Genomic DNA, 15774 nt, shown 5'->3' with positions numbered 1-15774 from the left:
TGGTTTTGCTTTGCCCCTCCCCAAGGAAACGGTTCTCTCTCCGCCAATGCTTCCATGCACGAACAGTGGAGATCAGCGGCCAAAACGACCGATCCTGTTCATAGCACCTTTGGAAAGAGTATGCATTAATTTAATATAGCTTATTTGGAATCAGACCTTGCTCGCCATATCCCCGTCCAACAACACAGATGGATTTGCCATGGCCACTGCGTCTTCTTCAAGATGGCTGTAGCTGTGGTTGTCCAATTCTGCACGGAAGAAGAACCGCAGACTACAGCGAGAGCAGTCGTAGGGCCGGGCAGCCAGCCCGTGCTCCAGCATGTGCTGCTGCAGGCCTTGAGCTGCCGTGAACACGGCGCTGCAGAGGTAGCAGGTGAAACTGCCACAACCCGCGAAAGTGTGCTCGATGAGGTGTGCCTGGAGCTTCAGTGGCGTCGCCAGCATCCGGCGACACAGATGACACTCGTGGCTGCTGCCTTCTGTCAACAAATGCGTGGCCACGTGCATCTGTATCTCGCGCTCTGTCTCAAAACTCACCTGAGAACAGATTCACACAAGAGTAATAAAGAGGGGAAAAAATTATTGTGAACATTTATTTATATACCCAGATGTGATCATACGTGGAAAATAATACTTATCTAAGAAATAATTAGGTCTATAAGTGCTGATGGTGGTTATACTAATAATAATAATAATAATAATAATAAACTCAATGGCAAGACGAGAACACATAACTTTTATGTAAAATAATGAAATGGTCTCTTAACTAGATCAACAATTGGAAGTAATCTTAAGTGAAATAGATCACAAATAATATCGAAAAGGGAAATACTGTCGGACCATCGGATCTATGTCCCTTCAGCGCTGTCGTCGTTCTTTGAAAAGTTAACGCCTCTACTCACCCCATTCCACCCGTTTCTCTCCCACTACGTCACGAACCTTGCCGAGTAGGGATGTTGCCAAACTTCCGTCAAACAGTGTCATGTCTCTTGAATATTGTTCATAATACTGTAAGATTAATTATTACTTATTCATAATTTAATTTAAGTAGGTCTAATGACGCTGATTGACTTATGCAAAATGCTATTAATTGCTTAATAATATTTCTTTCACCACTCCGTGCTACAGTATTCTTGTTGAGTTGACAACACTGGACTGCAAGTGCAAATAAACTGTCCCGCAAGAAGGCTCAAAATTGTGAGTAGTGGGGAAGAGAAAGAGAGAGGGATAGAAAAGAGAGAAATAGGAATACAGGGAGAGAAATGAATTGCCGAGGCTGAAAAGGAATTAAGGTTCAGTTCGCATATCTTACGGGGGCACAGATCCGATGGTCGGACTATAACAATATAATAGCATAAATGAACAAACAAGCAGAAATAATTAAGTGAAATGGCAATATCGAAATTAGAACGCATTGCAATTCTTACTGGCCAAAAATTGTAACTAACAAAGAGAAGTAATGCCACCGAGAAATAATGGACTAATAAACTGGCCAAAAACTGTAACAAACAGAAGTAATGTCACCGAGAAATAATGGCCTAATGAACTGGCCAAAAATTGTAACTAACAAAGAGAAGTAATGTCACCGAGAAATAATGGACTAATAAACTGGCCAAAAACTGTACCTAACAAAGGGAAGTAATGCCACCGAGAAAAAATACTATTATAACGTGAAATAATTAAATTTCGGGAAACATAACCATAGTAGGCCTAAAAATAAATGAAATAATAGGCTAAAATAATCCGAAACACGAAGTAATTTGAATTCCTTAACCTATATGAAATGACAAACTAAAACAGTACAGAACGCGAATATAGGCTATTTCAAATTTTTTAAGTGAAATAATAAACTAAGATATACCGAAACGGCAATTCATTTTAAATATCATTAATAAATAAAATGGCTGCATATCTAAGTCAGATTGAAAGTAATGTTACGTGAAATGTCTTACCTGGCATTTTATGCACTGGTAAGTTTTCCTGTGAACCGACACAAGATGCGATTCGAGTGCAGAGCTGGTCTCAAACTTCACTTGGCATTCAGAGCAGCGATACGCCTGTTCCTGCTGCTGGAGAGCATGACCCAACTGCTGCTGTTGCTGCTGAGATGTCTGTTGCTGCTGTGATGGCGATGCTTTGCTATGACAGTGATAGCAGTCTTTGCACACGTACGTCGCTCCCTGAACACTCGGCACAACTCCGTTACTGCCGCCTGCTACTATGAGGTTCTGCATCTCGAACTGTTTCAAGCACAGACAGCATTGGTACATGGGTTCCGAGGCCGTGAGAGCCGCCGAGTTCTTGAGGTGGAACCTCGCGTGCATCCTCACTTCTATGTCGGATATCAGCGTTTGCCTGCAGACAACACACGGGGTTGGCAACACGACTTGTTGGTGTGCACTGTTAGTGTTCGTTTGAGCACTAGAGTTGTTGTTATTGTTGGAACTGTGTTGCTGCAAGTGTGTGTAGAACTGTTCCTCGCTTATGAGAGTGGCCTTGCACTGTGTGCACGTACTTCCGGATATCACCTTGCAGTGCGTCAGCTTGTGCTCGGCCAACACGGCTGCTGACGGACACAGTTCGTCACATATATTGCACTTGTGTTTCCCTGAACCGCTGCTACCCTGTGAGTGTGTTTTCATGTGGTTCTCCAGCTCCGTGCGCGACTTGCAGTTCTCGCTGCAGTACGCACAGTGGAGACTGACCGCGCCGTTCTTTCCCGTCGTCGGCTTGATATGGTGCACCAGTTTCCGGTGCGCTACGAGTTCTGCCTCGCTTCCGAAATCGCAGCGGTCACAGATGTCGCAGCAGCAGTTGTTGCTGGCCTGATCGCCCTTCTTGCTGCTTCCGCTCTCAACGTTGTTGCTGCTGTTACGGCTGGTGCTGTTGCTAGATGCAGACGAGTTGTTGCTGTTTGTGAGTGCTGTTGATGATGGAGTCACTCCAGATGCCTTGCTCTTTGGGGACTTCTGCTGCTGACTCAGATTTTCTGCTGAACTTGTTCCGTTCGCGTTCATGACCTGCAAGGTAACGTGAGATCACCATCACCATCACCATTAATACCAAAGTTCAGGTGATTTTCCTTACGAGCACTTGAAAACTAAACTGTTTGCTCTTCTCACTGATATCGGATAAATTGATAGTTCTTTCTTAATTTATGTACCTCATTCATGTACAATACGTTAACGGATACCACTATACGTAAAAGGCAATGTGCCAGAGAGATTATGACTCGACATGTTCCTTGTCAGAATTTTGCTTTAACCTACCCATTTTCATTTATCAACAAATACATTTTCTATGCAACAAATCCACTACATGAGGTTAATGGCATTACTTCTTCATTCGATTTTCTGACTGAAAATACGTCACCCCCGATAGGGCATGATATAATATTACATTTACCCGAACAAAATGTTTACAAGAGAAATTCAATAAATTCAGTTTTCTGTGCCTGTGGTAGGCCTACAGTACAGCGATTAAAAAATCAGACGAAGGTAAACATTAATGACAGCATGTAAAAATATAGTGAATTTACCTTTACTTTGATATAACTGCAAATCTTGGGTACTAGGGAAAGAGAAGACGAATAAAATCTATATAAACATATTTCTATGAAGACTTGCGGGTTACAGATTGCTGGACGGAAAGCATAAGATGTAAGTCAAGAAATAAACGTCATACGCAAATCACTTGTAGCCAATTTATATAACTTAGAGGCGTAAGTATGTAATTTTTAGTTAAGATACCTATATATTTAATTCATTTTTGACTACCTACTAAGATTCATTTGGTTTGGTTTCTTATTGATTAGTAATTTATTAACAAAATATTAAGTAAGTATTTATTTCTAATATGACAGATAAGTGCAATGAATTTAAGCCCCATATGCAGAGTGATTAAAAAAGTATGACCCGCGGTTTAGGAATCAGATCATTTGGAGCAAAAAAGTCATATGAACATAAGTCCGATTATCAATATTTAGGAAGTTACAGCTATTCGCAATCTAAGAAAGTAGAAGCGGTTGTGACCAAAAGTAAAGTAAATCAATTAAAAATGTATACAAAGATTATTCAAAATACTGCAATAAACAGAAAATAATTATAGACTACATCAGTTTGAAAACAGATTTTCAAATGCTTCTTTTGTAGCCTACTTCAAGACACTTGGCCGCACGGAAGTAAATGGCGCGCATAGCATTTCGTAGCTCGGCACAGCTGATGAACGTAGCAGCGTTCACAATACGAGAAAGTAATATTGTTCTCTTGTTTGTACATTCGTCTGGTACACAAAACAATTTAAATTATGTTTTTTTTTAACGACGCTCGCAACTGCCGTGGTTATAGTACCAGCGTCGCCGGTGTGGCGGAATTTTGTCCCGCAGGAGTTCTTTTACATGCCAGTAAATCTACTGACATGAGTCTATCGTATTTAAGCACACGTAAATGACATCGACCTGGGCCGGGCTCGAACCCGCAACCTCGAGCACAGAAAGCAAGCGCTATACCGACTAACCTACCCAGGCAGACTCTGGTACACAAGGTGAGTTGCACGTGAAAAGTGGGGCCACCATCTTTTTGGTAATACATAGGTAAGTTATGTCACATGGCCTCTAAAGGGACATCTTCCAATGTAAAATTACGAAATGCTTCGACAGCTGACCTATTGTATCCCTCTGCCCGTACTTCCAGTCATAACGGAACCCTACTCTCCTCAGTACAGACCCCATTGCTTTTTTAAAGCGCAAACAAGTTACAAGCCAGGTTCAGATTACGACGTAGGGCCTATAGATTTTTTACAATAAATAAAAAGACTATTAATAATTGGACCAATGTTCCTATGACACTTTTTGCTCAAAATTACCTGTAGAACTGCGAGGGTTATACTTCGTGTATCATCCTGCAAATTAAATTTTTTATTATGAAATGACATTATGAGCAAACACAAATCTACTAAACGAGATGGTTGCGACTTACACACAATAAAGCCTATTATGTTTTCCCAGATACTCGCCAAATTGTATACGGTGCGTTCAACTATTCTCTCCGCAATGCACTGCCTCATTTTAAGGACGATACAGCTTTCTGCAAATCAAGCTTTCCGGTATAACTCCCTGTAAAGTTCATTTGAATAATTTCGAGGGGAAAAATTGTTCCGGGGCCGGGTATCGAACCCGGCTTGCATACTTTAAACTCTAGATCACACATATCCTGTGCTACAAAATTTGGTTGTCTGCAATGTTTAGAGTAATATAGTTTTCTATCACACGTCACTGTTCGTTAACAGAAAACCACAATTTAAATCACACAGAGTTAGTGTGCACTCGATGTTGGTTGCTTGACGGTTGTCAGCCCACTTTGAGGTCTGTGGATACAGAGGGTAAAATTGGATCGGTGTCTGGTAGAGTTCCCGGGTAGCTCAGTTGGTAGAGCAGTGGTACGTTTAACCAGAAGTCCCGGGTCCGATACCCGGTTCCGGAACAATTTTTCCCTCGAAATTATTCAAATCAACTTTACAGGGAGTTATACCTGAAAGCTTGATTTGTACAATATACGCCACTGTTCGTTACCAGAAAACCACAATTTAAGTCACACAGAGTTACTGTGCACTCATTGGTGGTTGCTTGACAGTTGTCAGCCCACTTTGAGGTCTGTGGATATAGAGGGAAAAATTGGATCGGTGACTGGTAGAGTTCCCGGGTAACTCGTTGGTAGAGCGTTAGTACGTTTAACCAAAGGTATCGGGTTCGATACCCGGCCCCGGAACAATTTTTCCCTCGAAATTGTTCGATACAGCTTTCTCTTTCTTCCACGCTCACCCTTGTACAATTACAGTCTTACTAATAAACCGTGTATAGTTTTTATACGAGACTTATGGAGAGTTGAGACAGAAAACGTTACTAATAAACCGTAAATAAGCTATGGACGTATAAACAGGCTGTAACTATACAATGGGAATTGCTTTGCAGTAGTTATATACACGAAACCCCTTGTTTAAGCGTTGTATATAGGGAAAAAATGGCCGCCCCTCTAACAGCTGCTCGTATCGACTGTCATTTTATGATGGTTACCTTGTAACCACAGAAGAACAAACCAAAGATCATAGAATTATTAGAATAATATTGCTGTAGCTTGTACTCTTTGACCAAAATGTAGTGTGGTAATCGATTAGAGCCAGTTGTACTATCGATATTTAACACGCCACACTAGAGCGCTCTACCGGATGCAGTAGAGAACCTCAGATATTCTATTACCTTTCGTAACGAAGTAATGACGAAACTATGACGTAGCTGTGTAACAGTTATACTGTTATACACGACGTATGTAGTGATAGTAAGGAATTTACACATGACTTATAAACGAGCTACTCATTGTATAAGACAGTTAAACGTCTGTATATAGAGTTTTTATTAGTAAGACCGTTAGACTAAAATCAGCGCGGACACGCGATAATGGACAGTAAGAACTACGCTTGATCTGCGGAGGGATTAGTTGAACGCACCGTATTATTCCTATGTTTTGTTTAGGGCAACAAGGAATGTTACACTCCGCTTCTGAAATCTGTAGAGTAAGTCGACGCATTTGGGCGGAGCCGTTGGCAAGCGAATGGGCGGAGCCTATTATCAGTGCGGGAGTTGTTGCGGGCTTTATCGGCTCACGGCCGCCAAGGGGTAAGATGCGCGTGAAAGGAAGTTGGTGGTTAGAATGGCATTTTATACACTCGTCATCAGGCAATACTTCCTCCCCCTAGAGTGGTCATTGGACTGGCTCCATCCACTCACCACTTGCGCAAAGGGCTTGTTTCGTCTCCTATACTCTACAGATTTCAGAAACGGAGTACAGACATCTGAATTTTCTGGTTGGAAAAGCAGCTGTTATATACGTAGTTTACGAGAACTGACATTCTACATTCTCGCCATTCCATGTGAAGTACCTGAGAGCTGTGGTGGGTCTGCATGTGCTTGTCGAGCAGGAACTCCACGTGGAAGGCTTCCTGGCACAGTGGACAGTGGAACTGCTTGGAGTGCGCCGCCAGGTGGAACTGCATCTCCAGCTCGGTGGCGAAGCTGAGGCGGCAGAACAAGCAGCGGAAGGGCTGCTGCGCAGGGTTCTTGCTGGCTGCGCCCGCGAGCAGCGGCAAGGGAGCGTGGGCCGACCTGACGTGCAGGCCGAAGTCGAGCTCCGAGCGGAACACGGCGCTGGACGATGGACACGCGGTACACTTGTACAGCTTGCATTCATTGCTGTGCTTCACCGCGAAGTGCACCTGCGACGACAACCACAACCTTTCAGCCTTCTTTAGCTACTACCACCATGAGGCAACAAGTAACAACTGCGTATATCTATATTTGTGAATATTGAAATGTAGAAGAGGAACAAAAATAAAAAAATAAAATAAAAGAGGAAAGTGTAGAAAGAAAAAAATGTTATGTTTTATTTAACGACGCTCGCAACTGCAGAGGTTATATCAGCGTCGCCGGATGTACCGGAATTTTGTCTCGCAGGAGTTCTTTTACATGCCAGTAAATCTACTGACATGAGCCTGTCGCATTTAAGCACACTTAAATGCCATCGACCTGGCCCGGGATCGAACCCGCAATCTCGAGCATAGAAGGCCAGCGCTATACCAACTCGCCAACCAGGTCGACGTGTAGAAAGAAACAATAAGGAAAAAAGAATGAACGAAGAAGACAGAAAAAGAAAACACAAATAAAATGAAAATAGAGGAAGAAAATAAAGAACGAACTAAGAATGAATAGATGAAAAATAAGGTGAAGAAATACAGGGAATAAGGAAATAAACAGGAATAAAAAAACGAGAAAGAAATAAAGAAAAAAGTGAAGACGTGAGAAAGGACAAACGAAAGAAAGAAAATAAGTAGCTGTTTTTATCTGTATGAGACGGGAGTCAAATTACTCTGACAAAAAGAATTAAAAAATGCTTGAAAGAAAATATTTCATACAACAGCAAAAGTTACGTATTTGGAAATTTCTTCTAAAATGAGTTTTCATATAAGCAGCTGATTACGAGGAAAATCACGTAATAAGACTAAAATTGAAATAAATTTCTAATCTCACTTTCAGTGGTAGAAGGAGAAGAATAAGAAAAAGGAAAAATGAAATGAGGAGGAAAAAGAGCAGGAGGAGTTTGAAAGGACACGAATAAGAGAATGAGAGATAAGAATATAAGTATTGAAATGAAAAGAAAAAAGAGAAGAAAAAGACAAAAATTTACGAAGGAAAACAAAAAAAGAATAGGTATAAAAGAAAGTAAGAAAGAATATAAAAAGAATGCGAGAAATGTGGAGAAAGTGAAAAAGGAAAAGGAGAAATTCCATATAACCTATGCTATAAACGAATGCAAGAAAAATCGATAAGTATGATAAATAAAAATTTAGAAACTTCCATATCGAAAATCAAAATAGTCTTCTAGATCCGGAAAAGAAAATTAAGAAATTCCATATAGAGAGACTAATTTTTCATATTTGGAGAAGATATTTAAGAAGTTTAATTCTTCTATCTACATTTGGAAAAGAAAATTAGAAAATTTGATGAAGAATATATTAGAGTAGACTTCTAGATTCGGAAAAAATTATTAAGATATTCCATAAATAAAATTGGTCTTACAATCGGAAAAGAAAATTAAGAAATTCCATAGGAAAGATCCAGGAAAGAAAATTAAGAAATTTCATGTAGAAAATTAAAATACGTAATCTTTTAGATTCGGAAAAAAAAAATTAAGAAATTCCATCGAAACTTAAAGTAATCTTCAAGGTTTGGAAGAGGAAAGAATGAAAATCTCTCTAGGCTCAAGAATTCTTTCCTTTGTTGGCATGACAGATTTCAGCTGTCTACTTAGAGCAGTTTGGCAACATACAGAACATTTAGATTAGAACGTAGGAAGCCACGAGGTGGGGTGAGGAAGAGACTAGATGGATAAGAAACGACACCAGCTCGCGACAGGATTAGGTTCGTCAGTCTGACATGTTGTGCATTCCTTTTAGTCACACTTAATAATGAACATAATTTGTGTTATTCACAAAAGTTGGTTATTTAATGGGAAAAGTGGGCAGCCACTCAGGTCAATTACCATACGAGTGTCAGCTTACGCACAATATACAGCACGCGTTTTATGTCTTCCTTCATAAGAAAAGAAAGCAACGACTACTTAAAATTACACACTTTGTATGTTTGCTTCTTTTTGTTCATACTCTTTGCATTGCTTCTGGGATTGTAGCGTAAAGTACTGCCTCAACAAGACTGTCAACTAGAATCTTTTGATACAACAGCGTAGATACGAATATTAGAGTTCCAATACTCTACTTTTTATCTTTTCGTTCTATGATTGTATGAAGAGAAAGTATTATTTTATGTACATAAAACTGTAAATACAAATCAAGTCTCTCCCGAAAACACACGTTTTCAGAATCCCTGACCATGAAAAACTGATTTTTGTATAGCCTACATCATCTCTGTCTGTGAATACACAGCGATTTCTACAAGGAAGTTGACTGATTTTGTTCTTCTTCATCACCTACGTGTCAATTTTTTATTCGGTTATCAAATGACGCTGTATCAACTGTGAGTATACTACCTAACGTGAATGGAATTGGAGATAGCGAAATGGAGCCTCTAGTGTAGCTCAGTCGCCTACGCGCTTGCCTGCCGATCCGGAGTTGCGCTCGAGCGTGGGTTCGATTCCCGCTTGGGCTGATCAGTTGGTTGGGTTTTTTCCGAGGTTATTCCTAACCGTAAGGCGAATGTCAGGTAATGTATGACGAATCCTCGGCCTCATCTCGCTATCACCAATCCCATTTACGCTAAATAACCTAGTAGTTAACACAGAGTCGTTAAATAACTAAAAAAGGAGCGAAATGGTATTAGGCGAGGTGACTCCGAGGATTCGCTGTGGAATTACCTGACATTTGCCTGCCTCACAGTTGTGAAAAAACTTCGAAAAGCCCCAACCAAGTAATCAGCCCTAGTGAGATTCGACCCTACGCCCGAGCTCAGTCTCGGATATGTAGGCAAACCTACTTGTTAATTCATCCGGAAATTTGCGTAAGAAAGTATAATTCTACTAAAAGTAACAGAGAATAATTTTAGTAAATTACACAAAGTATCTTTTTACTCTCAATCGGTTGTAACAGGATAAGTTTTCTTCAGGAAATTCTTTTCTTACAGAAAACAGAGTATTAACTATCTTTACAAAGTGTGTGACCCCAAAATCTTTGTGTCAGACACAGCTTTCTTAAATATAATCTATGATCAATTCAACGTCTACTGTAAAGATAGGTTTACAATCAAACGGTCGACTAACAATGATCTTGCACGAATGGTTTTTCTACGAACAGGCGATCTTGTTAGACACATTTTACGACCTGTAGCGCCATTAACTACGCATGACCGCTTATGCATTATTTAATGGAGATTTCCTTGGGTCCCTCCGGCTACCTTGTAAGTTTGCAACTTACGCCTGAAAACGCTCTACATATAGCAGCATGAGCTTTCGTGATTATGAAATATGGTATTGAATTCAGGAACATGAATGTTCTGGTGCCGACCAAGATACTCATAGAGTAGCGCTGGTTTAGAGTGACTGCGGACTAGAGCTCAAATCCCGATTATATAGGAGTTATAGTGTATTTGTAGTGCACAAAGACCAGTTTCTTGAGGGCTTTTCCCGAGGTTCTCCTGTTTCCCTTCATAATTTCATTAGTTTCGATAGAATCCGCTCAAAATGATGCAGCGTGATGTATTGTGAATGGCGTGCAGACGTTATCAGTCTAGAGAGGTGTAGTAGCTATACTCTAGAAAGGGTGAGAGGGCATTCTAGTGGGATTTTATCGAACCTTGAGTCTATATGGCTGAATCGACTGACACAGCTGAGCCACGATATCTACAAAGAAACAGGCCGTTCGGACTCAACAACCATTCCTCTAATTCTACATGAAGGAGTATTAAGGCACAAGTATGTTCGAGTTCTGATGCTAGCCTTCGGGCCCCACCTCCGAACGATGGCACGAAAGTTGCACATAAAGGATCAGACGCGCAGTTTCAAAGTTTAGTGGAAACCACGTAGATTCGAATCTCACCTAGAGCATGAACATTTATATATATGCTTTAACATATGTGGTCAAAACGCGTGTGTAGGATCTTTGCGTGTATCAGTATACCGATGACTATTTTTGAGTTCCAGTTTCTATTGTCGTGTGTCATAGATGGCTTGATTGATGTAATTGATTTAGATTTGTTTCAATGTTAATGGTAATGGTGATTAAGGCGGTGATGAAACATGATATGTAAATTTTCCAATCCGGTATTTGCCTTTGTAACTGAGGGAAACCTTAAAAAATCCAGTCAGATTGGCCGGCCACGGGGTTTGAACCCAGGACCTCCCAAATACTAGTGTCGAACGTAACCGTCTGAACCATCTCGTTCGATTAATGTCATGTCTTATTTTGTCTCATGTAGGGTCACTGAGTCGCACTCATATCATATCACAAGAAACTCGTCATTTTGTCCGTTAATACCTGAGACAATGAAGTGAGGGATTTACTCAGGGTTTCATTAGGGGAAAAATGTTTAATTTTTATGATAATTTGTTACATAAACAATAATATTTTGACAGGAAGATTTGGAGTAATACGTATGTAGTAAACTTCTATAGGAAAATTCCCAGATAAAAGAAAAGAAAAATACCTCTGATATAATAATCCGAGGCACAACAGCCCATGAAGGACCATGACCGACCAGCCGGCTGCTGGCCTCACGTCCACATGCCGAAGCAGAGGTGGACGAACATCAACCCAGAATGGAGGTATCGCGTGGTTAGCACGATGATCCCCCCCAGCCGTTATATCTGACTTTCGCAACCGGATTTCGCTACCTATCGTAGCTCCCCAAGTGCATCACGATGCTGGGTGGACACCGGTTCCATACACTGACCGAAATGTCATGAGAAAATTTCTTCCCATGAGGCTCGAACTAGCGCGCATTCCATAACGCGAGTCCTAGGCAGGATGCGAAAAATAATCACTTTGTGGTTTAAGACGGCGCTTATTCTGTCGCATCCCGACCATAATGAGTGCACCTCTGCACATGTGTGGACATTGTGCCACTGTCATACATCTATGACGCAGTGCATGAGGGTAGGCCACTAGAGGGAACCCAAGAGGTGAAACTTAAATTGAGAGGATTCGATCCGGCATCGGGATGAATATCCGGTGTGGCTTAGTGGACAGAGCGTCAGCACGTAGAGCTGAAAACCCGGGTTCAAATCCCGGTGCTGGAGAGAATTTTTCTCTGTTCCACTCTTCCATCATCATAGGATGCCTTAGACCATGATGCCGCGGGCGGGACTCTGATACGATGAAGAGGATTAAAATAGCTTGCTTACAAGCAAACAAATTAATTCTAGTATGATACATCGGCCCATACTGAAAGCTGCTAGTTTCTTACCTGTATTGCAACTTTCGAGTCGAACATTTCCTTGCACAACGAGCACCGATAGAGATGATGAGCGTGTATGTCCATGAGATGCTTCTGTAACTCGTCAGGTTTGGGGAACAGCTTCAGACAACTCTGGCAACCGTACTCGGTGGCCGTAGCCATGAAGTGCGTGGCCACATGCTGCTCGAAGGCCTGGTGGTCGTCCGCCCCTGAAAACTTGGCGCCACAGTGGGGGCAGGCCAGCGCCCCGGCGGACGCGGGACTCTTGGAGTTGCTTACGCGGCTGTCCTGGCTCGACAGCATCCCCATGAGGTCGCTGCCGCCCCCCAGCAGCCCGCGCAGACCCCCCGCCTCCTCCAGATGCGACTTGAGGTGCGTCCGGAACGACTCGAAGTCGGGCAGAGCGGCGCTGCACTGGTTGCAGAGCAGGGTGCCCGCGTGCTCGTACTGGTTCACCTGCACAGCGACGCCAAACTTCAGTTTCACACTTAATCACATAACCATCATCAGCATCATATCGCCATTAACATGACTTTCGCTATAATTTTATCGCAATCATTCTTATCAACATCGTCGTCACTATCATCAATCATTTTATTATTTAGTCTTTAAGTCCTGATATGTTCTCGTAAACTTGTGACAGTTATTCAAGCCACCTTTCCCTAGTTATCCATCATGCTAGTCCAGATAAATCTGTAATTAAATAATAACCTCGGAATACGTTCGTCAGTGTTCTTCCAAATTGTTCTTATGACATTTGTTTCCGCAGTCCATGCATTAATTTTAAATGGCTTAATTAGTTACGGATATCTTTGTTTTCTTTCCTTATCCAGAGGTAAAAAGTACAGGCATCCCCTTACAAGCTATGAAGGCGCTTAGGAAACATGCAAAAGAAACTCTATGCTTTCTTGAACTCGGCAATAGAATGAGGTGTGGGATGTGGTCAGCACCACATTCGAGAAAGACCCAGTACTCGGATATCAGAAGGCTGGGTTAACAATGGGGCCATTTTGGAAGTTCGGTAACGAGAAAAATCCTGCCATCATCAAGGATTGATCCTGGCATCTTCCATTTATCTAGGAGTATAGCTTGCAGTGTTCCTAAAGGTATCATATTTCTAGGAAGAAATAAAAGGATATGTAATTTATGTTTTAAAAGTCGAAGAATTAAATCTGGAAGCATGACAAAAGTGCTATGTAAATGCAAGCAAACTCTGAAACGAAGATCGGCTGTTCATAACTTCCACATTTTGTTATAACAAACTTACCAAAACATAAATTAACTCTGAAAGGTCCCATTTTATGGAGAAAATCATATCGTTTCTACTTTTGGATACCGGAATGCACTAGGAAGTGTTATCCGGCAGATCCTCCTGCATATAATAAGTTATTTATTTATTTATTTATTTATTCTGGTGTAGTTAAGGCCATCAGGCCTTCTCTTCCACAACACCAGGAACACAAATACAATAATAGAAATAAACAGAAAAAATACACTATATACAAAATAAAGCTACATAAGAAATAAAGAGATATATATATATATATATATATATATATATATATATATATATAGAGAGAGAGAGAGAGAGAGAGAGAGAAACACTATAAACAAAGTAAAGCTACAAAAAATATACACAAGTTGCAGTCACACAAACTTTAAATGAGTGATTAAGTATCATAATTAATTGTATCCTAACTAATTAACGAACATAAACAAGAAACTTGGAATTTTAATCTAGATTAAAAAAGAAAAAGAAAAAAAAAAACACAAATCAATACTTCTAGCAATACCTAAAAACATTAACTAAAACAAAATTTTCCAATTTAATTTTGAATTGTGATAAAGTCCGGCAGTCCCTGACGTCATTAGGTAACGAATTCCAGAGGCGAGGTATTTCTACAGTATAGGAAGATGAGTACAAAGACGTTCTATGATGAGGAATAGAAAGAAGTGGGTTATAGATCTATAGAAACTATTAATGTTCCATACATAAATAGCCTTCAGAGTTTTGTTTATGACATTAATCGGTCTAGTGTCTAGTATCGTACAGATGTAGTCCTGAAGTATCCTCTATCCCGCTTACCATGCTAGACGCCGACGTAGGCGTGTCCGGCATCGCGACGGCCGGCGGCGCCGTGTTCTCGACAGACGTCTTGTGCCTCTTGGCCGGCGACCTCTCCTCGTGGTGCTGGGAGTGTCGGTGCGCCTTCTTGCTGAGGTCCGTGGGCTTCAGCTGCTCGGGGGCGGGCGAGGAGGGTATCATGCTGCTGGAGCCGTGCATCAGCACGTAGTGCTCGGCGAACAGCGCCGCCGACGGGAACGACAGCGAGCACTGCACGCAGAACAGCCCGGCGGTGGTCTCGCTGTGGTGGTCCTTGCCTCCCATCAGGCCGTGCACGGCCAACGCGTGCTTCTGCAGGCCTTGGACGGTACCGAACCTCATGGTGCACAGCTCGCAGGAGTAAGGCATCAGGCTTGTGGAAGTCACGGTGTGGTTATTGCTGGAGCTGCTGCCTCCTCCGTTCGGCGAGGTGAGCAGGTGGTGAGGCGTCAGGCTGGGACTCGGGCTCGCCTGGTGCTGGGTCAAGCCCGCGAAGTCTCGGAGCTCGCCGTTCAGTATCGACCCTGTCATCACGAACAGTCATCTGATAATTGCTGCTCCAAAGAAACGTGAAGTACCACCTCCAACAAATTAAGTAACATATTTCTTCAGAGAAGACAAATTTTACTTCCTGCAGAATACTACATATAATTAAGGATGTTAGATTTGAAATTATTATTCAATAAAGTCCTACAGGAATTTGTCTCCTTAATTTCCTGTACCAGCAAGTATTTATAAAAAGCCCGGTTTTGGACAGGTTTTGTTTTAAATTAATACATTGGGTTTTAACAGGCTAAGTTCACAAAATTTTCTTTATTACGCAATCACTTCTAAAAGGTCAATATCGTTTGTCAAAATAATTAAACTTAAAAAATTAAAAGTGTGTCTTCAATAATATGTCAAAGAAATCACAATATTATTCAAAACCGGGCACGGATACCCAAAATTACAGAATATTAAAAAAAATTGGCTATAGACCCATGGTTCTTACACACAATTTTAATAATCGGAGAATAAAGGTCAAAGAACTTAATTATTATGATTTTTAAATAGGTGTGACATATGCCCAGTTTTTGATAGAAATGTCAATCTATAACAGTTCTCTACAATTTGAACTTCATACGAACAAACTTCTTAGGTTTTACAGAATGCTCAAGGTTCTGTTGGAAACAATAATGAAACTGGACGTGTGTAGAGAGAAAGTATCCACAACTGGGCA

General features: G+C 41.2%; 1 protein-coding gene across 2 annotated transcripts in view; it reads right to left on the bottom strand.

The window, feature by feature from the left end:
• L (zinc finger protein Lobe) overlaps positions 1 to 15774 on the bottom strand; it is a 1127861-nt gene that overhangs the window by 4906 nt on the left and 1107181 nt on the right. For both annotated transcript variants that reach the window (XM_069825789.1, XM_069825790.1), the window contains 5 exons: positions 14538 to 15079; positions 12461 to 12907; positions 6934 to 7266; positions 1953 to 3020; positions 157 to 537 (listed from right to left, as the gene is read on the bottom strand). In XM_069825789.1, the coding sequence (XP_069681890.1) occupies positions 157 to 537; positions 1953 to 3020; positions 6934 to 7266; positions 12461 to 12907; positions 14538 to 15079 (2771 nt within the window). The remainder of the gene's footprint in view (positions 1 to 156; positions 538 to 1952; positions 3021 to 6933; positions 7267 to 12460; positions 12908 to 14537; positions 15080 to 15774) is intronic.

Source organism: Periplaneta americana, chromosome 5, assembly GCF_040183065.1.
Source record: "Periplaneta americana isolate PAMFEO1 chromosome 5, P.americana_PAMFEO1_priV1, whole genome shotgun sequence".
Classification (NCBI taxonomy): Eukaryota; Metazoa; Arthropoda; class Insecta; order Blattodea; family Blattidae; genus Periplaneta; species Periplaneta americana.
The sequence above is the reverse complement of the archived record's forward strand: the minus strand, read 5'-3'. Positions and strand labels throughout refer to the sequence as shown.